The sequence below is a fragment of the Sus scrofa genome, chromosome 13, assembly GCF_000003025.6.
Source record: "Sus scrofa isolate TJ Tabasco breed Duroc chromosome 13, Sscrofa11.1, whole genome shotgun sequence".
Classification (NCBI taxonomy): domain Eukaryota; kingdom Metazoa; phylum Chordata; class Mammalia; order Artiodactyla; family Suidae; genus Sus; species Sus scrofa.
The window spans coordinates 4,210,774-4,235,996 of record NC_010455.5 but is presented as its reverse complement, the minus strand read 5'-3'; the positions used below and the strand labels follow the sequence as shown (position 1 = coordinate 4,235,996).

Genomic DNA, 25,223 nt, shown 5'->3' with positions numbered 1-25,223 from the left:
AAGTGGTATTAAATTCTTTCACAATGTTGTGCATCCATCTCCATAACTCTTTGTATCCCATAAATTTGAAACTCCATGCCCACTAAACTATAACCTTCTACTCCCCCACACCGTTCCCTTGGCGGCTGCCAGTCTGCTTGCTGCCATTATGACTTGACCACTCTAAGTATCTCATATAAACGGTACTTTGTATAAGTAGCTGTGTATTTGTGACTAGCTTATTTCACTTAGCATGATGTCGTCAAGGTTTATCCATGTTGTAGCATATGTCAGAATTTCCCTCCTTTTTAAGGCTTATTAATATTCCATTGTATGTATATACCACACTTTGCTTATCATCCCTCTGTTGGGAGACACTTGGGTTGCTTCTGCATTTTAGCTATTATAAATAATGCTGCTGTGAACATGGATGTACAGATATCTCCTTGAGATTCTCCTTTCAGTTATTTGAGTATATACCCAGAAGTGGAATTGCTGGATCATTCAGTAATTACATTTTTTTAATGATTTTTATTTTTTCCAGTATAGTTGGTTTACAGTGTTCTGTCAGTTTTCTACTGTACAGCAAAGTGACCCAGTCTCACACACACACACACACACACATCAAAATTTTGAAAAATTGTGCATCAAAACCCACAGCAGAGTAAAAAGGCATCCTACTTTTTACAAAATATACAAAATATACAATATATTAATATATATACAATAGTATATTTATATATTATATATTAATATATATACAATTAATATATATACTATATACACACACAATTAATGTATATACTATAGACACACACACACACAATACATTCTTTTTCTCACATTAACCTCCATCATGTTCCATCACAAGTGACTGGATATAGTTTCTTGTGCTATACAGCAGGATCCCATTGCTTACCCACTCCAAAGCAATAGTTTGCATCTATTAACCCTGGATTCGAGTCCATCCCACTATTTTTTGAGGAACATTTGTACTGTTTTCCACATCAGCCTTTACCATTTACCATTCCTATAAATAGTGTACAAGGGTTCCAGTTTTTCTACATCCTCACCAACATATGCTATTTTCTGGTTTGAGGATAATAACCATCCTAATAGATGTGAGATAGTATCTCATTATGGTTTTGATTTGTATTTCCCCAAAGATCAGTGATATTGAGCATCTTTTCATGTGCTTATTGGCCATCTGTATGCCTTCTTTGGAGAAATATCTATTTAGGTCTTCTGCCCAGGTTGGGTTTTTTTTTTTTTTTTTTTTTGTTACTGCTATTGAGTTTTAAGAATTCTCTGTATATTCTGTATATTAATCCCTGATCAGACATATGATTTACAAGTATTTTCTCCCTGATGCAACCGACAAGGGCTTAATCTCTAGAATATAGAAACAACTTATACAACCCAACAGCAAAAAAGCCAATTAATCAATGGAAAAATGGGCAAAAGACCTGAATAGACATTTCTCCAAAGAAGATATACAGATGGCCAGCAAACACATGAAAAAATGCTCCACATCGCTGATTATAAGAGAAATGCAAATCAAAACTACCATGAGATACCACCTCATACCAGTCAGAATGGCCATCATTAATAAATCCACAAATAACAAGTGCTGGAGGGGCTGTGGAGAAAAGGGAACCCTCCTGCACTGTTGGTGGGAATGTAAACTGGAACAGTTTGGAGATACCTTAGAAATCTATACATAGACCTTCCATATGACCCCGCAATCCCACTCTTGGGCATCTATCCGGACAAAGCTCTACTTAAAAGAGACGCATGCACCCGCATGTTCATTGCAGCACTATTCACAATAGCCAGGACATGAAAACAAACCAAATGTCCATCGACAAATGATTGGATTCGGAAGAAGTGGTATATATACACAATGGAATACTACTCAGCCATAAAAATGAATGACATAATGCCATTTGCAGCAACATGGATGGAACTAGAGAATCTCATACTGAGTGAAATGAGTCAGAAAGACAAATACCATATGATATCACTTATAACTGGAATCTAATATCCAGCACAAATGAACATCTCCTCAGAAAAGAAAATCATGGACTTGGAGAAGAGACTTGTGGCTGCCTGATGGGAGGGGGAGGGAGTGGGAGGGATCGGGAGCTTGGGCTTATCAGACACAACTTAGAATAGATTTACAAGGAGATCCTGCTGAGTAGCATTGAGAACTTTGTCTAGATACTCATGTGGCAATAGAACAGAGGGTGGGGAAAAAATTTAATTGTAATGTATACATGTAAGGATAACTTGATCCCCTTGCTGTACAGTGGGAAAATAAAAAAATATATATATATTTTCTCCCATTCTGTGGGATGCCCTTTTACTCTGTTGTGGTTTTTGATGCACAATTTTTTTATATATTTTTACAAATTGTGTTGAAGTCCGTTTGTCTACTTTTCCTCTTGTTGCCTGTGCCTTTGGTGTCATAGCTAAGAAATCAGCGCCAAATTTAATGTCATGAAGCTTTTACTTTGCTTTTGCTTTTGCTTAGATCTTACATTTAGGTTCTTGATCCATTTTGAGTTAATTATTTATATATGGTAAGAGATAGCAGTCCAGGGACTTCCCTTCATGGCTCAGCAGTTAACAAACCTGACTGGGACCCATGAGGATGCAGGTTTGATCCCTGGCCTCACTCACTGTGGTAAGGATCCAGTGTTGCTGTAAGCTGTGGTGTAGGTTGCATACGTGGCTGGAATCTGACATTGCTGTGGTGTGATGTTGGCCAGTGGCCACAGCTCCAATTTGACCCCTAGCCTGGAAGCTTCCATGTGCCATGGGTGCAGCCCTAAAAAAAAAAAAAAGAAAAAAAAAAGTGGTCCAACTTAATTCTTTTTTTTTTTTTTTTTGTCTTTTTGCCATTTCTAGGGCCGCTCCCGCGGCATATGGAGGTTCCCAGGCTAGGGGTTGAATTGGAGCTGTAGCCACCGGCCTACGCCAGAGCCACAGCAACTCAGGATCCGAGCCGCGTCTGCAACCTTACACCACAGCTTACGGCAACGCCGGATCGTTAACCCACTGAGCAAGGGCAGGGACCGAACCCGTAACCTCATGGTTCCTAGTCGGATTTGTTAACTACTGTGCCACGATGGGAACTCCCTCAACTTAATTCTTTTACAAATGGATATCGTGTTTTCCCAGCACCATTTATTGAAATTACTGCCTTTTCCCCCATTTAATCGTCTTGGCTCCCTTGCAAAAATTATTTGACCTTATATGTGAGAGTTTACTTCTGGTTCCTTATTGTATTCCATTGATCTTGTATGTCTGTTTTTATGTCAGCACCACACTGTTTTGATTACTGTAACTCTGTAGTAAGTTTTGAAATCAGAAAGTGAGTCCTCCTAATTTGGCCTTCATCAAGATCGTTTTGACTATTCAGAGTCCCTATGAATTTCAGGTTGAATCTTTCTATTTCTGCAAAAATGTCAGTGGGATTTTAATAGATACTGCATTAAATCTGCAGATCATTTTGGACAGTATTGAGAACCTAGTAATATTAAGTCTCCCAGCCCATGACCATGAGATTTATTTCCATTTCTTTGTCTTTAATTTCTTTAAACAATGTTTGTAATTTTCTAACATATAAGATTATATTATTTTTAAAGCAGATAATTTTATTTCTCCCTTTCCCACTTGAATGCTTTTTACTTCTCTCTCTTGCCTAATTGCTCTGGCTGGAACTTTCAGTACTATGTTGAATAGTCCTGGATGTTCTCACTTTAAGTGCGGAGAAAGAAGATGATACCCTGAGAGTGCTGCTCAGGGTTTGTACATTGGACCAAATATTATAATTATTTACTTTTTTACAAATTATCTCGTTTGAGTTATTCTTACTGTTTAGTGTTGTTTAGAGAACAGATTTGTTTAGACTATAGAGGTGCTTAGAATTTGATTCAGAATCAATTTTGGTGCTCTTCCTGCCCCTTTTTTGTCCTTTGTAATTATCTTTTACCTTTTTTCTTATTTCCTCTCTGCTGTGTTATTTGAATAATGATTTGATTTGATCTTTACAGAAATGATAATCTGAATTCATTGTAGAAAATCCAGAACAAATAAGGAGGGAAATGACATACAAATCCCACCATTTGGACAGTAACCCCCCCACACACCAAAAGCATAATCATTCTTTACCTACCACTTTTCCAGTCAATACATGATATGTTATTGTTGAATGTTCTCCTGTGAGAACATTTGACTTTGAGTTGTATAATATTCTGTGCATCAGTGTACCACTAGTTACCCAAGTCCCCTGTCATTAGCCATTTAGGATTTGTGTGGAATGTGTGTATGCATGGTACCATCGAAACAATAAGGAACTCCCTGGGGGTTGTTTTGCATGTGTCCATAATTCCTTGGAATAACTTCCTAGAACTATATTAATAATCTGGAGACAACAAAATGAACATTTTACTGTGTGCCAGCACTTCATCTGGAATATCTCATGTAATTCAGTCCTCCAGCGATCAGCCGAGGTAGGGAGATTATTATCCTCATTTTACAGGCAGGAAACAGGCCCAGCGAGCTCTGCTCTGGGGTCGGGGGTCTCACAAACCCCATGTGATACACACGGATGCCGGGGCTGGCTACTGCGCTCCCACTTACTCCCCAGCACGGGTGCCCTGGTCACACACCCAGGCCACTTATTTTTATGCTCTTGAAAAGCCTTCCTCGTGCTCCTCTGCTGTGTTTCCTGAGCGTGCCTTCCTCTGCTGACACCATACGCCCTGGCTGGGTTTCCATGTGTGTATTTCGCCCTTGTGTAACCACAGCTTCCTCTGAACATCCGGGGCCTTCCCACTTTTTCTCCTCAAGACTTTCCGTTTCCTTCACTTCCCACTCCCTACTCACCCATCTGCTCCACAAAGACTGGGCGTCTTTCCTGTCTTCCGGCTGCTATATATAGCCTGTTCCTGCTGCCTGCCAGTCGCTGTCAGTTCCTTGTCTGCCTCTCTGCAATCTGAGGACACCAACTTGGCAGCTAAGTGGAACTCCACCCTGGTGCTCTTCCTGCCCTGCTTTTCTCCAGACTGGACATGCTGGGCTCTCCGTTAGTCCAGGGACAGGGACTCCCCTGCAGCCTGTGTGCTTAGGACAGGGCCACAGCCCCCAGAACATCAGTTCAGAAAAACACGAGGGCTGAAAGGAAGGGAAGAGGAGCCTCAGCTCCGGCTGCTCTCCACGCCTTGACTCAGCTCAGGCTCTTTGCCCTTGCCCCCATTTTTCTAATTCCAGTCCACTGTTGACTGTTTACTTAAAACAGCTTCCTTCATCCTTTCCTCTGAGCCAAGTCCTCCTCCCTCAAGACCCATTACAAATGCTACCTCTTCCAGAAAATCTGCCTTCACTTGTAGGCATTTCTGTGGATTAGAAGCTGTCTGCCTTCCCCATTATTGCAGAGGCTCCCCTTTCATGGCTCCTGCATGTGCTCCTCTCCTCCTTCTAAATTCACCTCCCTCTACATTTGCAGAGGTCAGAATTCGTGTGTCATTCATTAGTGTATTTCCTGCAAGGCCTAACACAATGAAAATGAATATATTTGTGGAACAAATTGATAAGTGACTAAACAATAAACTACAAAAGCTCACCCTCTTATTAACCAAGAAATAGACATTGAAGCATTAACAAAATTGATATATAAAATCCATATATTATAAAACCATTCAAACAAGTGAGATGTGCCCTGTCCATGGAAGTGTAATGATGTGTATCAGCTCTTTGGGGGTGAATGGTGGGTGGAAACACCACTTAAAAAAAAAAAAGTAAATTCAGAACCCATTTCTCCAGATCCAGTCAAAATGAAATCACAGCCAATCCTACCTGAATGTTTTTTGGAGGAAAACAATGTAGAAAGCCATTTGGGGTTAGGACTTACCAATAGTGAATTTCTCTTAAAGGAAACTGAGAGATCAAGTTATTCATTGGAGGGCCTAGTAATCCAGAGTAAGAAAGAAATGTCCACAGGAAAGAGATGGGAGAAATGGGCCAAGTGGCCTGGTTATCAAACAGCCATCTCAACTTTGGCATCACTTCTAGAGAGCTTGGCTTATACAGGAGACCACGTTTCAGGTAGGACATGAGAGAATCCACCTCATAGGTTTGTTGTGGGGATTAAATGATCTAATGCATACGAAGCCCAGGGCCAAGCATATTACAGTCACTATAAAAGGGTTAGATGCCAGCAGCTTGCCCTTCCGATGGGGTAGCCCTGTCCTCTAGTCCTTCCCTGAGAGGCCGCCAGGTCCCCCGATGCTGTGTTGCACACATAGTCTGCATGTGGCCCTACGTCCTAATCCTCCATCAGTTTCTTGGCTTGCACATCGGTTGACCATCCAGAACTTAAGGCAGTGGTGGATCTTAAGTCCTAGTTCATCTTTCTGGGCTGAACCACATAAAGGTTTTTAAACCAGAAACCAGTGTTTTCCAAGAGTGAATCATAAAAATCCTCATTTAAAATCTATTACGCTGTTTTGACATGATAAATAAAAAATTTTTATGGAAAAATGATTCCCTTTATGGAGCACCTACTCTGTGCCCAGACACTCTCTGTGTGTTATCATTTTATTCTCCTGCCAGTACCGCCAAGTAGGTACTTGGTCCACTTGGTGAGAGGACCACGAAATCAAGGAACTTGTTCAGGATTACACAGCTAGTAACTGGTAGAGAGAGGATTTGAACCCAGGTGCGTCTGCCTCTGAATTCCACCCTGTGCTACCATCCTCCCCCGGAAGGTTGAGCATGTGTGCAAAAGTAACTGCGATAAGCATTTCTCTTCATGTCTTATGTATACATAAAACTGACACTAACTGTTTGTTTTTATAAAACCTCAAGGCAATTAGCCAAGCATTTGTTTTTGATTACAGAGGACCAACTTAATGAAAACAGATGACTAAAGCTGTCAGTATCTGAAGCATGTTAGTTGGAAGGCGTATGGAGCCTGAGAAGCGAAGATAGAAATGAAATGTAAAGTCGCTTCCCACAATTTTAGAAACCTGATTCTTGGCTCTTTCTTTTATCTGTAATTATATAGAAGAGTGAAGAATAAATGACAAGCCACCCCTTTTGCCTCCAAGTGATTCCATTTCTATTTATAAAGTCTGAGTGATAGTTGAAGGGCTCAGGAATGTTTTAAGATTAAGCATACTCTAGAGAGGTAATACAGGGGATTTCAAACTTCTAAACGGAAGAGGTTCTTGGGCCCCTTGACCTGTTTCAACCAGAATGCTCCTCCTATCTCAAAATTGGGCTTTTGTGTCAGCTTTCCTTGGAAATAAAGATGTAAATGAATGAAAAGTGCCATTTTCCACAGCGTAGATTCCATTCGTAGCGAGGTTTACTTGGGATTTAGGCAAGCGAGATGCTCTTCCCTTAGCACCAGAGCCCTAAGCAAAAGTGGACGCTTGAAAGAGCATGTTTTATATACCCGTGTGCCCACCCAGCACGTGCTTTGGGGTGCTGTGCTCTCGGGTCTGCCTTGTACACTTTTGTAGGTTGTGTACTTCGTAGTTGACAGGGTGCCATTCTCATCCCATTTCCCTTAGAGCAGTGTCCCTACTAGCACAGTAAAACGTCTGGAAGAAGCGACGTCTTCGAACTATAGTCTTCAGCTCTCCAACACCCCACCACCCACAGGCTGAGCCTGTGTTGCCTTATGTGTCTCATTTCAAGCCTTCTTCTCTCCCAGCTTATAAAAGAAAGCAAACTGAGCAAAATAAACCCATTTAGGTAGGAATGACTGCTGGGGATTAAAGCTCCCAAGGGTTTGTGCATTTTATAAGAAGCAATTTCTTAATCCAAATTAAACTAATGTATAGTCTAAATAGAGAAGAGGTTTTAAGCCAGGAGGTAGGACATGCCTAGTGTCCCTTTCCATTCTGGCCTTTCAGCAGCCCAGCTGGTAGCCAAGTGCAAAGACAAACTCTGGCCACAGCTGAGTCTCCTTCTTTCAAAGGATTGCCACACTCTGGCCTCAGTACAGTTCTAGACTTGTCCAGTTGGGTTTGTATCTGTAACATGTTGGAAAGGTGACTTGTTCAGTCAAAAGGAGAGGAGTCAGGGACTGGTATTCTCAAAGCATTTATTCTCATTTCTTTATAAGACTTTCATGTGCTCTGCTTCATACTTTATATAACTTTCCTATTCCAGCTACAAGCTTGTAAGCTCCTTGGAAGCAGAGTTCGGCGTTTTACCGTCTCCAGGAAGTGCTAAAGTTAGGCTCAGACTGGGTAGAGGATTATTTAAGGTTATGTGACTTGTCAATGGCAGGACCCAAAATAGATCTCAGATTTCCTCCTGCTGTGTACCAAGCTGGTGTTCTTTTCATTCCACCACTGTGTCAGTTACCAGTTGCTGAGTAACAAACCACCCCAAAACCCCATTCCTCAAAACAGCATTGTTTCTTCTCACAGGTTTATGACCCAGACCAAGGTCTGATTGGGCTGCTCTTCTGCTTCCCATGGTGCTAACTTGGGCCACTCACTTGGCCGGCTGCAGATGGGTTGGGCTGAAAGGTCCAGGAAGACTTCATTCCCATATCTAGAACCTCATTGCTTCTCCTGTGGCCTCTTTCTCTCCATAGTTTCTGTCTTCTCTTTCAGTCTCCTAGGCTGGGCTTCTTTACAACTAACTATGGTAGCTGTCTTCCTCTGGTGAAAGCAGAAGGAAGCAGAAGTTGGCAAGCCTCTTACACTAGCCCCAAACTAGCACAGTTTGACTTCTGCCTTGGCTTCTCTTGATCAAGGCAAGTAACAGGCCAGCCCAGATTTGAGGGCCCGATGAGTGGAACAGCATGTACGTTGGAGGAAGGAATCGATAGTTATCATCTTTGGAGACTAACCACAACCTTAGTTAACCAAGAGATGTGGCCTTCTTTCTCTGATTCCTGTAGGGTTCTGATAGAACAGGGAAACTCAAGTCTGTGCAGAAACAAAGGAGAAAAAGAAGAAGAAAAATGCCTTGAAACATCTCATCCTTTTCTACATAAAGCCCAGCCGGTTTGTGCTTACGCTTGTGCAATCTTACAGTGGGCATTTCACAATAATTTGTTTTTAGAGCCACTGCTAAGTCTGTTTTCTGCATCAGGCATTTAAATGCATATTCCTAAGGACTCATACTCCAGGCAGCTGTTAAAAACAATACTTTTCAGTGCCAAGTATGTGTATTGCTAAAATGTGGTACACCTACAGGTAACCTTTTCAACTCTTAATTTCCATCTTTGTGTCAAATTGTACTCAGTCTCCAAGAAAAAGCACATCTTGGAAGGTTTTCTTCCCTTCTTTTTAACGACAAATGATTCTTATGTGAAAGGACGAGTGTCTAAGACTGAAAAATCAATTTTCTAGCCTTGCCCAGCTCTGGTAACATCCTTTCTTTATATTCCAGCTAACTTGGTTTAAAATATCCTACATTCTGAAGGTTATTCTCTTTCTCTGAGAAATTAACTCCCTAAATTTCCTAAGATTCCTTGGGAAATTTTTTGTATGGATTATTTTTTTTCTTTAAAAAACCAAAAAACCCAGACTTTATCCTTTTGTTACAGTCTGATTGTCTTTGACCATTTAATTAATTATCCCACCCAAAGTATATTTTTTTCCCTAGAAATAGTCAAATAAATAAAAAGCTCTCTAGTACCCTTTCAAGAGAGGAAATGTAAGAGCAGTGAATTATGGGCTGTGGGGGCAAAACTTTTTCAAGTGCTTTGGGAAATCTCATATGGTAAGAAATTATCATGGTCTAGAGAATGATGAGATTCGTCTTATACAAATGGAAACCTTTGGTTTCTCATGTGTGTGTGAAAATGTAATAGTTTTGTACCAGCTGCCAAGGGAGTAAGGTCCACTGAAATCCCATTTACTCTCCCAGTTTATGTGACTAGGTAGTTATTGAAGATATTTTATGTACTTTGTTAAAATACAAGGTTGTATGGGTAAACATTTACAGATGGCACAAAACTGGCGTTCAATTAGGAAAAGTCTAGATTTAAAAAAAAAAAAAACAAAAACCTCCATTTTACCTGTACTCTGGTGGTGGCAATAGTTGCTCTTGTTTGTTTGTTGCTTCTTTTTTGTCTAGGACTAAAAAGACATTGTGGCTCTTTAAAATAGTCCAGTTCGGAGTTCCTGCTGTGGCGTAGAGGGTTAAGGATCCAGTGTTGTCTCTGTGGCAGCACAGGTTCAATCCCCAGTGCCGTGGAGTAAGGCTCTGGTGTTGCCACAGCTGCAGCATGGGTCGCAACTGGACTCGCATTCAGTTCCTGACCCAGGAACTTCCATGTGCTGCAGATGGGGCCAAAAAGACAAAAAAGAAATCCAGATCATTTGGAGAACTTTGGGGATTTTTGTTGGTTTCTTTTTTCATTTTCGTTATCTTTGCCCCCTTCATTTTAGGAAGAAGAATTAGAAGCCCAAATTTCCTTCCTTCAAGGACAGTTGAATGACCTAGATGCCATGTGCAAATACTGTGCAAAGGTGATGGACACTCATCTTGGTGAGTGAAGTACTTTGGTCCTGGGAATGTCGACAGTCACGACAACAACGGCCACGGGAGCCTGGGTTGAACTCTTGCCGTGAGCTATCTCATGTAATCCTCATGGCAGTGCTGCAGCAGGGGTACAGTCACTCTCCCCTTTGCACAGATGAGGAAACCGAAGCACAGAGAGATTAATAAAATTTCCCCAAATTGTAGCACTAGTAAGTGGAGTGGAAATTCAAAATCAAGCAATCTGATTGTAGATTTCAGCTCTCAACTGCTGCACTGCCCTTTGTAAATAAAGACAAATATTTGTAAATATCTGAACCCCAAACCAAAATGAAACATTGAGCTTCCAGGATCAAATAGTCAGCTGTACTGTTGTGCCAACCTGCCTGTAATCACTAACGTGATTATTTTGGCAATGCTTTCTTTACTTTTTCAAATACATGCTTTAAACACCTGCCTGAAATGCACGTCAAGGCCATGACCTTTTCTTACTTCTGACTGTGCCTGTAAGAGATGTCCTAGTTTGAAGTGCAGTTTACAGGTGAATTGTCCGTATGTCACATGGTGAGCCCCCAGGCCTTGCTTTCAACACTTGTGAAAGTTCTGTATTTGGTATTAGAAATGGTCTCTGCTGGATCACCAGTGTATTGCTTCAGGAGCTCCTTGATGCTTGCAGAATTTCTGTACTGCGTTCTGTTACAATTTTCAGCCCCCTGATGGACATCCTTTTCCTCTCCATTCTAGTGTCTAGCTGCTGTAGTTTGGAAGTAAGACATGTACTATCATAGAAATGACCAGTATGCTGCTCAGTGCGTGTGGAGAAGGGGTGAATGTGATCATTGAAAGAAATTAGGACGCATGCCACCTATGAGGGAAAACCAAACAGAACCCACCGAGGCCTCTTCCCAGCCAGAGCCCTGAGAATGGCCCATCTTTGGGGCCTTCCTAAAGGTAGACTCTGTACATCAGACCCCACCCACTTCTTGACTTGTTAGGTTATGGGTCCACTGAACGTGGACAAAACAGCTGTCATTTGGATGTAGCCTGAAACTTTGCTAGCCTCGAGCAAGTAGTAAATGTTCTCTTCCAGATTTGGGACAGAGGCTTGATGCAAGTGGCCAGTAGCCGCCCAGTGTCTTACTAGGCAGCTGGCTGGGCCCTGTTCTATCCTCAGCCTTCTTTCTGTTATCTTGACCCCTCCTTCAGAGAAAGGGCTCAAAAGGAAGAGAAGAAGAGAAAATATGATGGATCATCGAAAGGGATAGACTCTCTAATCACAGCAAGAGGCATTCCCCTGTCACATCTGATTCCACCCACTTCAAAACTGTTTATTTATATGCTACTTTGCAATCAATTTCAAAAATTCATATGGAATTAACTACATGAATCTTATGGTATCACACTTCAAAATGCATCAAAGGGGAAGTAATGAAGAAGTAGTTTATATATAGATAACTAATATGTATTACATAACTAGTCTTAGTTAATTTAAATATAATTTTAATTGTAAAGTAGGTGTGAGCATGTGTGTGTGCGCATGTGTGTATTTTTGGCTTCCCCAGCTATATGGGTGACTTTTTCATTACTTGATTTTGTTTCTGACCAAAGTAGAACAAAGAAGTGACTGAGAAGATTTACTGGAACTCTAGAAAAATCCTGTTAGGAACTTTCCAAGATGTTTGGTCCACATAGCAGCTTTTAAAGCAGCTTTACTTAAGCCTCAGAATATTCAAACAGCCTTTGCTCTGATTTTATTCTTTCCATCAGCACTAAAAGCATTTTCTCATTGCTTTTAGGGGGAAACACTTGAATTAAAGAAAAGCCCACACCAGCTGTAAATTTTCAACTAACTGTAAACTAGATTTGTTTTTGTGTGTACATTTCACTTTCAGCCAGAATCCCTTCACAGAACTGTGGACTTCTTTTTGCCATGTAAACAGCATGGCTGCATTTTTATAGTGGAGTTGAGGGTTGCTACAAAGAATTCCTGGCCCCAGGGCCTGCAGATGCATTTTATTTTATTTATTTTATTTTACACTGACTTATTAAAGGGTTTTCCTGGGTTATAGGCAGTTTTGATTCCAAGCGAAAATTTGAGGGAAACACAAAGATGAAGTGAAGCTCTTAATTTACTTTTTCACTTTCTATACTTCCTTTAAAAATGACTTCAATACCCTAGCATTTTTCCATATGAACGTTTCTATTTTTCATGATTATTAAAGTGGTACAAAATTGGAACAACTGCAAAATCCATTGGTAAGTGATTGATTGTGATATAGTAATGCAATCTTTATGAAGATTAAAATGCTTTATTACCATAAGGAGATGTTCATAATCTATTTTGAAGTGAAAAAAGCAGGTGGCACAATAGAATATATTTGATGTGAAAATAACCATTAACAGTGGTGGCATGAGTGAAAGGAAGGTTGTAGAGGGACTTTCCAAGGGACCTAATCTTCTATGCTTGGAAAATCTGTAGACACCTTAAGTGCACGTAACTAACACCTGGAGGTTGATCTTTACACTGCAGGCAAGAGTCAGCTATAAGAGCTGCTGCAGTCATACCTGAGAAGGAGAGACAGTCTCATGGGCGTCAGACAGACGTAGGGTTGAAACTAGGCTTTGTCACTTCTGAGATCAGTTTGCTTCAGGCCTTCAGGGCCTGTTCATGTCTTCATGTATAAAATGGAGATACAAATATCTATCTTGGAGTTCCCGTTGTGGCTCATCAGAAATGAATCCGACTAGGAACCATGAGGTTGCGGGTTCAATCCCTGGCCTTGCTCAGTGGGTTAAGGATCTGGCATTGCTGTGAGCTGAGGTGTAGGTCGAAGATGCAGCTGGGGTCCTGTGTTGCTGTGGCTGTGGTGTAGGCCGGCAGCTGTAGCTCCAATTCAACCCCTAGCCTGGGAACCTCCATATGCCACAGGTGCGGCCCTAAAAGGACAAAAAAGACCAAAAAAAAAAAAAAAAAAACAAAACAACTATCTTGCCAGTTCATGCAGGACTAATGCAAGACTAATATATTTTTAAAGTCCAGCACAGTTGGATGTTCAAGACAAAGCCTCACTCTTTCTCCTTAACCCTTTAAAAAATTTTATTGGAGTATAGTTGTTTATAAGGTGTTATTTTCAGGTGTACAGCAAAGTGATTCAGTTACACATATATATACAGATATCCATTCCTTTTCAGATTCTTTTCCCACATAGGTTATTACAGATTATTGAGTGGAGTTCCCTATGCTGTATAGTAGTCCTTTTTGATTATCTGTTTTACATAGTGTGTATATGTTTATCCTCAAATCCTAATTTATTGCTTCCCTGTACGTTTCCCCTTCAGCAACCATTGGTTTGTTTTCTAAATCTGTGAATCTGTTTCTGTTTTGTAAGTAAGTTCATTTGTGTCATTTTTTTTTTTTAGGGTTCCACATTTATCCTTTATGTGTGGCTGTTCAGTTTTCCCAGCACTGCATGTTTAAGAGACTGGCCTTTCTCTGTTGTATATTCTTGCTTCCTTTGTCATAGATTAATTGATCATAGGTACATATGTTTGTTTATGGGCTTTCTATCCTATTCCATTGTTTTTGTGCCAGTACCATACTGTTTTGTGACTATAGCTTTGTGGTATAGTCTGAAGTCAGGGAGTCTGATTCCTCCAACCCTGTTTTTCTTTCTCAGGATTGCTTTGGCTATTTGAGGTCTTTTCTGTTTACATACAAATTTTAAAATATTTTTTTAATTATGTGAAAAATGCTATTGGTAACTTGATAGGGATTGTATTGAAGCTGTAGATTGCCTTGGGAAGTATAAGAATGTTGATTCTTCCAATCCAAGAACATGGTACACCTTTCCATATGTTTGTGTCATTTTTAAATTCTTTCATCAGCATCTTATAGTTTCCAGAGTGTGGGTCTTTTGCCTCCTTAGATAGGTTTATTCCTAGGTATTTTATTCTCTTTCTCTTTTTTTAATGGCCACAATTGTGACACATATAAGTTCCCAGGCCAGGAATTGAATCCAAGCTGCAGCCACAACCTCCGCCACAGCTGCAGCAACACCAGATCCTTTAACCCCCTGCACTGGGCCAGGGATAGCACCTGCTCCTCCACAGCAACCTGAACTGATGCAGTCAGATTCTTAACCCACTGTGTCACAGCAGGAACTCAGATTTTATTCTCTTTGCTGCATTGGTAAATAGAATTGTTTCTGTAATTTCTCTTTCTCATCTTTCATCGTTGGTGTATAGAAATACAAGATTTTTTTTGTATTAATTTTGTATCCTACATCTTTACCAAATTCATAAATGAACTGTAATGGTTTTCTGGTAGCATCTTTAGGATTTTCTGTGTATAGTATCATGTTATCTGCAAACAGTGATAGTTTTGCCTCTTCCTTTCCAATGTGGATTCCTTTTATTTCTTTTTCTTCTCTGATTGCCCTGGGTAGGACCTCCAAAACTATGTTGAATAAGAGTGATGAAAGTGGACATCTTTGTCTTGTTCCTTCATTTCCTGAGGAAATGCTTTCATATTTTCATCATTGAGAATGATGTTAGCTGTGGTTTTGTCATATATAACCTTTATTATGTTGAGGTAGGTTCCCTCTGTGCCTACTTTCTGGGAAGTTTTTATCATAAATGGGTGTTGAATTTTGTCAAAGCTTTTTCTGCATCTATTGAGATGATCATGTGGTTTTTATCCTTCAATTTGTTAATTTGGTATATCAACAAATATTTGTAAATATTGAAGCATCCTTGCATCCCTGGGATCAATCCCAGTTGATCATGGTGTATGATCCTTTTAATGTATTGTTGGATTCAGCTTGATAGTAGTTTGTTGAGAATTTTTGTGTCTGTATTCCTTAGTGATATTGGCATATAATTCTCTTTTGTGTGTGTGTGTAGTGTCTTTGGTTTTGATATCTGGGTGATGGTGGCCTCATAAAGCTTGGGAGTGTTCCTTCCTCTGCAACTTTTTGGAAGAGTTTCAGAAGGATAGGCATTAACTCTTCTCTAAATGTTTGATAGAGTTTTCCTGTGAAACCATCTGGCCCTGGAATTTTGTTTGTTGGGAGTTTTTTAAATCACTGTTTCAATCTCAGTACTTGTGATTGATCTGTTCATGTTTTCTATTTCTTCCTTATTCTGTCTTGGAAGATTGTACTTTTCTAAAAATTTGTCCATTTCTTTTAGATCGTCCATTTCATTGGCATATAGTTAATATAGTAGTCTCTTATGATCCTTTGTATTTCTGTGGTGTCAGTTGTAACTTCTCCTTCTTCATTTCTTTGATTTGAACCCTCTCTTTTTTCCTGATGAGACTAACTAAACGCTTTTTCTTTTCAAAGAACCAGGCTTTAGTTTCATTGATCTTTTTTTTTTTTTATTGTTTTCTTTATCTCTACCTCATTTTTTTCTACTCTGATTTTTAAGATTTCTTTCCTTCTACTAACTCTGGATTTTATTTGTGGTGTTTTTTTTTGTTTGTTTGTTTTTTTGTTTTTTTGTCTAGTTGCTTTAGGTGTCAGGTTAGTTTGTTTGAGATTTTTCTTGTTTCCTGAGGTAAGCTGGTATTGCTATAAAGCACTTATGCTGCATCCCATAGGTTTTGGATCATCATTTTCATTGTCATTTGTCTCTACATATTTTTTGATTTCCGCTTTGATTTCTTAAGTGATCCACTGGTTATTTAGTAGCATTATTTAGCCTCTACATATTTGTGGGTTTTGTACAGGTTTTTTTTTTTCTTGTAATTCTTTTCTTTCTTTCTTCCTTCCTTTCTTCCTTCCTTCCTTCCTTCCTTCCTTTCTTTCTTTTCTTTCTTTCTTTTCTTTTCTTTTCTTTTCTTTTCTTTTTCAGCCACACCTGCGGCATATGGAAGTTCCCCAGGCCAGAGATTGAACCTGAGCCACAGCTGTGACCTATGCAACAGCTGCAGCAATGCCAGTTCCATAACACACTGCTCCAGGCCTGGGATAGAACCTGTCCTGCCATAGCAACACCAGATCCTTAACCTACTGTGCCACAACAGGAACTCATGTAATTGATTTCTAATCTTATAGCATTGTGGTCAGAAAAATTGCTTGATAGGATTTCAATTTTCTTAAATTTACTGAGGTTTGACTTGTTGCCCAGGATATGATCAATCCTGGAGAATGTTCTATGTACACTTAAGAAGAAAATGTACTCTGCTGCTTTCAAATGGGATGTTCTGTAAATATCAATTAAGTCTATCTGGTCTATTGTGTCATTTAAGGCCTGTGTTTCCTTATTAATTTTCTGTCCATTGAGGTAAGTTGGGTGTTAAAGTGCCCCACTATTATTGTGTTACTGTCAGTTTCTCCTTTTACGGCAATCGGCACTCGCCTTATATGGTGAGGTGCCCCTGCATTGGGTGTGTGTATATTTATAATTATCGTATATTCTTCTTGGATTGATCCCTTGATCATCATGTAGTGTCCTTCTTTGTTTCTTATAACCATCTTTATTTTAAAGTCTATTTTGTCTGATATAAGTTTTGCTGGTCCAGTCTTCTTTTGATTTCCACTTGCGTGGAATACCTTCTTTCATCCTCTTGCTTTCATTCTGTATGTGTCCCTAGATCTGAAGTAGGTCTCTTGTAGACAGTGTATATATGGGTCTTATTTTTGTGTCCATTCAGCCTGTCTTTGTCTTTTGGTTGAACATTTAATCCATTTGCATTTAAGATACTTATTGATATGTGTGTTCTTACTTCCATTTTGTTAATTGTTTTAGATTTGTTTTATAGGTCTTTTTTCTTACCTTCCTCTTTTGTTCTCTTCTCTTGTGATTTAATAACTATCTTTAGTGCTGTGTTCGGATTGCCTTTTGTGTGTGTAGCTATTGTTTTTTTGTTTTGCAGTTCCCAAGAGATTTTGATATAGCAGTCTGCCTATGTATACACAAGGTTGCTTAAGTTTCTGGTCCTTAATGCCACATGTGTTTCCAATATCATGTATTTGTACTCTCTTCTCATGATTTGTTATTTTACTTGTGTGTGGATGATTTCCTACCTTTACTCTATGTTTGCCTTTACTGGTGAGCTTTTCCATTCATACTTTTCTTGTTTCTAGTTGTAGCCTTTTCTTTTCCACCTAGAAAGATTCCTTTTTCATTTGCTGTAGAGCTGGTTTATTGGTGCTGAAATCTCTTAGCTTTTATTGTCTCTTAAGCTTTTGATTTCTCCATCAAATCAGAATGAGAGCCTCAATGAGTAGTGCATTCTTCCTTGTAGGTTTTTTCCTTTCATCACTTTAAATATTTCATGCCACTCCCTTGTGCCCTACAGAGTTTCTTTTCCCTTACTGCTTTTAATATTTTCTCTTTGTCTTTAATTTTTGTTAATTTGATGAATGTATGTCTCGGTGTGTTCCTCCTTGGGTATTATCCTGTATGGGACTCTGCACTTCTTGGACTTGGGTGACTTTCCTTTCACTTTCTCAGACCCTTTCTCTTCTCCTCCTAGGCTTTCCCCTTAACTCTTAACTGTCCTTTCTCATGGACAGTCCTGGGAGACTCATCCAGCCCATGACCCTTAAGCTGGGTAGTGCCTGGTTTGGGGCCCCACATATAGGTATTGGAAGAGCTTGGAACAGTACCACACTTCCCAACACCTTATTGAATATTCCTCAGTTAGATGATGCAAAAAGATGCTGGAATTTTGGATATTCTAGTCCGCAGATTAGGTGTGTTTTCTCTTTGAGCAAGAACAACTTTGTCCGAACTGAGTGGTGTGTCTGCTCTCCTTGAGTGTATCTCCACAGGCTCTCAAGGGGCCATGAGAACTGCCTCAGATACTGATTCAGGGACTTACTGCTCTGTACCCTTTTCTCTTTTTTGTACTTTTTTTTCTATTGTGAATTATTTTCAGTAAGTTCCTTTCATTTCAAGAGAATTCCATATCAGCCTATGTTTTCATCAGACATGCAGTAATGTCTTAAAATGTCAAGTACATTTCAAGGTTATTTTTATAACAGATGGAACAAATCTGGAGAAAAGTATCTCAGTTAAAAATTACATAATGGCATTTGTTTAAGTGATCCTTTAATTATAGAGGTAATAAAATTGACTGGTTAGCAGTTCTTTCCTTATGGTTCTGGAACCCAGAACTGAAAGAGTATTTGTTTTATCAAAACTCTACCAAAATTCTCATTTCATTACCTCCACATAATTGAGCTATAGGAATTCAAAGATTTAAGACAGGAATTGAAAATTTGTGTTTTATTAAATTTAAACTTTTATCAACTTGAGAAGACTTTTTTATGTGTTCATTTTTTTCTCTTGCTGTAGTTACTCCCCCCATCAACCCCTGTCATCCTGACACGAAACTAATGACAGCATGAACCTCTGTGGCTGAATCAGGCTATTCTTAGGTTTGCCGTTGTTCACACATAATTGCACGTGGGTGTGCTGCCTGCACTTTTCTGATCTATGAGCAGCTGGGCTGAGTATGCACTGCTCACCCTGCCTGCTCCCAGGGGAGGAGTTTCCCTTCATCTGTGTGACATTTACACTAGTTTCTGGCGGCTTGCCCTTTCACTGGTGGTTTATACAAACAACAGAAGGGTTAAATGCAATGAATTAAGGGAAATTTGGTTTCCTGTGATCCTGTTGAGACTACCGTAGCCCATGGCACCTTAGAGTCTTGAAGATGGGGGGTGGGCTGCAGGCCATCTCAGCTGTTCTTCATTTCACAGATGAGGAAACTGAGGCCCAGGAATGACGAATGACAAACAGCTCGCTGGCACCCAAGGCCTAGACCCCATTCCAGACCTTGGCTTCTCTTCCACTGATGCTTCTGCTGAAGCTACACTCACATCAGTAGCTGGATTTCAGATCTGCTGTTTTATTGCACACTTCGTTACTGATTTTGTACTTGTCATAATATTTATGCACAAATTAGCTTAAGAGGAGGCCATTTTTGAAAATCAGTTTGTATGCCTTTGCAAGAACTTTATGAATCTGATTTTCTGATGTTTATAAAAACAACGTTTAATAGATGTCTTTGGAGGTGTTCAATAGGCAATTAACTAATGACATTTGAAAAAAAAAAGAGAAGGAAAATATGATCACCAGGCAGCTTTCTTTCTGTCAACCACACGGTGATAAAAGCTTTTTGTAATTATTTCAAGAATTTGAAAACTGAATTTAATTGTGGGTGGCATAGTCCTATGCAGAAGGATAAAATATACCTCACCTGAGGATCTTGTTAAAAAATACGGATTCTGATTCAGCAGGTCTTGAACTGGGGCCTAAAGTTCTCCATTTCTAACAGCAGGGGACCTGGTGATCCTGGCCCATGATACACTTCAAGGAGCAAGAGAACTTAAAATTACTTGGACAAAATTCTGTTAATGTATTCATTACATTAATGCTATTAATGCATTCATAACTCCAAACTTCAGGCAGCTAACTGTGGGTGGAGAGCTCACAAGCTCCCCTGGCATTCTGAGGTAGCTTTCAACACCTGAAGTTCAGTGCTCTTCTCAGCCTCTTCCTAGCCTTGCCCTCTCCTAGTAGAAGGCATTTCCCTCCCCAGTTTTATTACCAGAAGCCTTGGAAGCATCTTCCTTGGACCAATCCCGTACATATTTAGAGAAACATAGCAAACTATAAAACATCTTATCCTTTCCTGGTCTTAGATAACACATCCCTGATCACATGGCCTCAACGAAGATCTTTTGGCTCTCTTGTTTAAATATAATTCTCAATCCTTAATCTTTCTTAAACTGACTGCATAATCTGTTCTTCTCCCTCTGTACCAGGCTGCCACTCCACATCCCACAACCCTGGCCTCTCCAACTAAAGACCAGGAGGCAAAACACTTGTCTGCCCCATCCTCTGCCCCATCCCCCCACCTCAGTAGAAAAGGGCTTGGTGTCAATAGCTTGAAGTCTTAAGGACTTTGTGCCACCACAAGCATCTCCTGCTAAGCCTGAGAGCTTGTTAGTGAGGGAAGGCAGAGCCTGAGATAAGGAGGCTAATGTTCATTGTCATGGCCATGTTTAAATCCCAGCTGAAGAGTGCTACCTAACTGTCACCAGATCCTCAGGTCAGCAAAACCTTATGGCCTGAGATTCACAAAGAGTGTATCCATCTTAATCCCAGTTCTCAGGGGCTTAGTGGACTAAACGATGTAATTTTAAGACTATCGTAGCCAAACTTTTTTTTTATATTGAAATATAGTTGGTTAACAATGTTGCATTAATTTCTGCTGTACAACAAAGTGATTCAGTATATATATTTTATTCAGTATACATGTTCATTCTTTTTTATATTTTTTTTCACTATGGCTTATCAAAGGATGCTGACTAGTTCCCTTTGCTTTACAGGCCCTTGTTTATCCCTTGTACATGTAATAGTTTGCATCTACTAATCCCAAACTCTCAATCCTCCCCTCTCCCACCGTCTTCCCCTTAGCATCCATATAAGTCTGTTCTCTATGGCTGTGAGTCTGTTTCTGTTTTGTAGGTAAGTTCATTTGTGTTATATTTTAGATTCCACATATAAGTGATACCATATGGTATTTGTCTTTCCCTCTCTGGTTTACTTCATTCAGTATGATAATGTCTACGTCCATCCATTTGTTGCTACGAATGGCATTATTTCATTCTTTTTTATGACTAAGTACTATTCCATTGTGTAATATACCACATCTTCTTTGTCCATTCATCTGTCACTGGATATTTAGGTTGCTTCCATGTCATGAATCTTAGCCAAACTTCTGTCTCATTGCTCACCAATGAGACTGCATGGTGACAAAACCCAAGAATATTTCCTATTGGTGAGGTCCCAGCAGTGTTTCTGCTTTTATTTAGACTACATATTCTTGCATAGACTGTTACTGGAGCTTAGAAACCTTTTGAGTTGCAAAATATATAGAGTCTCCTCTTCTGGCTGACCTGAAGGTGGTAGCCAAATGACGAACAGGATAGATTTTGCCCTGAGGAGACTTTGGCTGGCAGGGAGGTAAATCCTAAGAGAAGGATTCAGAAATGGTTGAGATCAGTACAGATTTGGAACTCTTTGTTGAAACACTCAGTTCATTTATGAGAACTATTTATTGTCCTGAAGACTAATCTTAAGTACAGCATACATATTCTCCCAGTCTTCCCCTGGACTTTCCTAAGCATTGCTCCTTTCCCAGTTTAGGATCTTCAGTCATTCTAGCAGCTGGATGCAAAGTAAGACCCTTGTGTGATTTGCTTTTTGCTTTTTAAGAAAATACTGAGCTTGATGCGTTTGATTCAGTCGTTGGCTCCCCACAGACCAGGTGACTGTACTTCCCTTCTCCTGCCTCTTCCACTTCTCAGGCCAGGGTCTGCTTGATCTGGTTACTGCCCCTTAATTCTTTGACTGAGAAGCATCTCACCTACATCTGTTCCTCAGAAGATGAAAATCAGCCCTAATGCTGACTCTGGTCACTCAGCCAGTATTTCCTAGGTACCTGCTCTCTGATGTGAAGATGGGTTTGGGGGTGGGGTGAAGTGGAGGAGCGCTTTTAAAAACGAGCTCAATGTATACAGAAGAGGTGAGCAAAACTTTAGAGTAGGGAGAGGGAGCAGCAGGAACTCTGCCACATTTGAAATGCCTAAAGTGACACGTGGCTTCACAGGATGCAAACCAAGGTCCTCCCAGGGCACCAATGGCAGGGATGATAGATTCTAGACATTGGCAGGGATGATAGATTCTAGAGTCGTGGGACATAGTGAACAGACACCACATTTGGAACCGAAAGACCTGGTGTTCGGGACTCGCATGCAGAACCATGCACTTCCAGGAACCTTTAGTCTTTGAGCTGCATCTCTGAATGACAAGAGTAAAAGATAAAACAGGAGAGAGTCCAACAAGCAGGTGCTTGCAGAGGGAAGACCATGATGTTCAAATAGGGTTAAGGTGGGCTTTGAAGCAAAGGAGGATGCAGTGTTAGAAGGATAGTAGAAGGCTTTCTGATTGGGAAGTGGCATTTGCAGGGACACCCAGAAATATATGCCATGGATTAAAGGATGAATCTGACACCTGCAGTCTTCTCCTAAACCTGCCTTCTCCTAAGACCTGGACAACTAAGGCACACCCTGTGGGAGCAGACATCCCTTTGCTCATGGGCCAGCCCAAGCTGATAGTGACAAAGTACAGGTCTGCCCTCCTCCTTGACTAATGGTCACTTCTTAAACCACCATCACCCTCAGCACACATGTGACCCTGGGGCAACTTTACATATGCCCCCTCAATTTTGTAACAGCCTGTGTATTTCCTCTGGGACAGTCCCTTATACAAAGCTGTCAGAGGTTAGGGTGACTAAATCTCTATCAGAGAGGAAGGAGAGAAACTCTGAGAGCAGAATCTACTTAATCTGTGTATTTAAAGAGCTGGAGAAGGAAAAAAAAAATACCAAGCAATACCAGTTATAGTCTAGATAGTCTGCTAGAAGTGGACCACTGATCGTCTCATCTAACCTCCGAGACAGGTGTCACCTACATCTTGCTGATGGTTTAATGACACACAAACCCATCAGTATCTCAGCCCAAGGTCATCAGAGTCCAGGCTGTGTGATGCCAGTGCCAGGGCTCTGGGAAGGTTTGAGGCAAACGACTCAGCAGTCTGTCCTGCGTATAGGTGACTAACTGTTGCTGGCTGACCTCACCAAGGTCAGTTCCATGACCAGATAAAGGGCACAGGCCTCTCAGGGCAGTGGAGTCAGTGCCAGGATCCCATACTATGCCTCTTTGTATCTCCAGCCCTCCCATCAGTGCATATGCATCACTGTGTGGTCAGGTGGGCTCAGGAGTCCAGCCGATCTGGAACCAGATTCTTGCTCTGTCCACTCATAAGACCTCAGATAACAGACCTGGCACTCGTGAGCCTGGCTCCCTTTTCCTATGATAGGATGATGGCCTTCATCTCATAAGGTTGTTGGGGCAGCAGGGGAGGGAGGGAGGGCGGCCATGTGGTAATGGAAGTCCCAGTGCTGAGCTTCCACAGTGCGCTGGGCGCCTTGCTGTTTATACTTCAGAGGAATCCTAGGAGGAGGGGTCTGTTGTCCCTCAGGCACACAGAGGCAAAATGACTTGCCAGTTCCATCTCCACTGTGGGTAGATGCTGGTTCTGCTTTTGTCCATTTCCCTACCCTTATTACACACATATTTATATACATTTTTATTTATATACACATATATTTATGTACAGGCTATGTCCGCAGCATACAGAAGTTCTCAGGCCAGAGATTGAACCTTTGCCATAGCAGTGACCTGAGTGACAGCAGCAACACCACCAGCTCCTTAACCCACTAGACTACTAGGGAACTCCCATTTCTCTACCCTTCTTAATGAATATAGGTTTATGTTACCTTTGTCCCCACCATTTAGTTGCAAACACTTTTTATCGTAGCATTGAAGAGAAAGAGAATTTTAAGAAATTGAAGTAGTTTGTGTGCCATTTCCATTATCCTTAGAGTTGAGAAACCTATTCCTGTGGCGCTGACATTTCATTAAAAGTAGAGGAGTCAGCACGGGATTGTTATGATGAGATGTTTGTGTGATTTCCACAGAAGTGGTTAGTTGTATGAGGTTTTCCCCCTTTGTTCCAGTGCCCCAACATTTATAGTCCATAATGCTGAAATAGAAGATATAGAAGAACATAATCTTCCTTCTACACAGAAACAAATAGAACCACATACCATAATTTATTCTGCCTCTTACTGTAAAGAAAAATGTGCATTACATGGGAAATTGAAACATGTCACATTTCTGCCTTTAATATTTTAAGGTATGAAAAGACATGTTTTCCTATTTTTACTTGCAGATGCAACTTACTTAAAGCAGTGGATTTGCGACTGAGAAGTTATCTGTTAGTCAAATGTTTGTAAATACTACCTTAAGTCAATATCTAATGGCACTGCCTAGGCAACGATTTATACAGTCAGTACTTTGTTAAATGAAAATTCTTGGGGTTCCCATTGTGGCTCAGCCGGTTAAGAACCTGACATAGTGTCCGTGAGGATGCCGGTTCAATCCTTGACCTCACTCAGTGGTTTAAGGAACCAGCGTTATCACAGATGTGCCTCAGATCCATGTGGCTATGGTGTAGGCTGGCAGCTGCAGCTCTGATTCAGCCCCTAGCCTGGGCTCATATGCCACCTGTGCAGCCATAAAAAGAAAAAAGAAAAATTATTGTGTCCAAGACATTTAGCAGCCTCTGAAGGTGCCTTCTTGTTTTGATTTGGATTTCTGTACTCTGAATTTCTTAAAGTGTGGCGAGACAGCTTAGATGATTATAGCAGAGGTTTATCCTTAAAATAAAGTGAACATTTTATGTATATGTGGGTTTTCAGAAGAGAAGGTCCTGCTCTTCATCATATTCTAAAAGGTGAGCTTTGCTCTAATCCACAAAACGGGGCTGGAGAATTGTTGAGTGAGGGGATGGTGCTGATGACACGAGGACTCTGGGCTCTTGCCCTTCTGGGTGTGTCCTTGGCCTTGATCCCCTTGTGTTAGAGGGAGCTATGCTTTTCATCCTGTGTAATAGGTGGGCAATCTGGCTGCTCTGCTGGGCTGAATAGTGGGCACCCCCCACACACACCGTTCATGTTCACCCAGAATCTGTGAATGTGACCTTATTTGGAAATAGGGTCTTGACAGATGTCATGAAGTTGAGAAGAAGCCAGAGGAGGCAGAAAAGAACACTTCCCTAGAAGCTGCAGGAAGTGTGGC

At 40.6% G+C, this 25,223-nt stretch overlaps 1 protein-coding gene across 8 annotated transcripts in view; it reads left to right on the top strand.

Annotated features, from left to right (window-relative positions):
* TBC1D5 (TBC1 domain family member 5) overlaps positions 1-25,223 on the top strand; it is a 546,905-nt gene that overhangs the window by 502,452 nt on the left and 19,230 nt on the right. For all 8 annotated transcript variants that reach the window (XM_021069681.1, XM_021069680.1, XM_021069682.1 and 5 more), the window contains one exon: positions 10,407-10,506. In XM_021069681.1, coding sequence (XP_020925340.1) covers positions 10,407-10,506 — 100 coding nt within the window. The remainder of the gene's footprint in view (positions 1-10,406; positions 10,507-25,223) is intronic.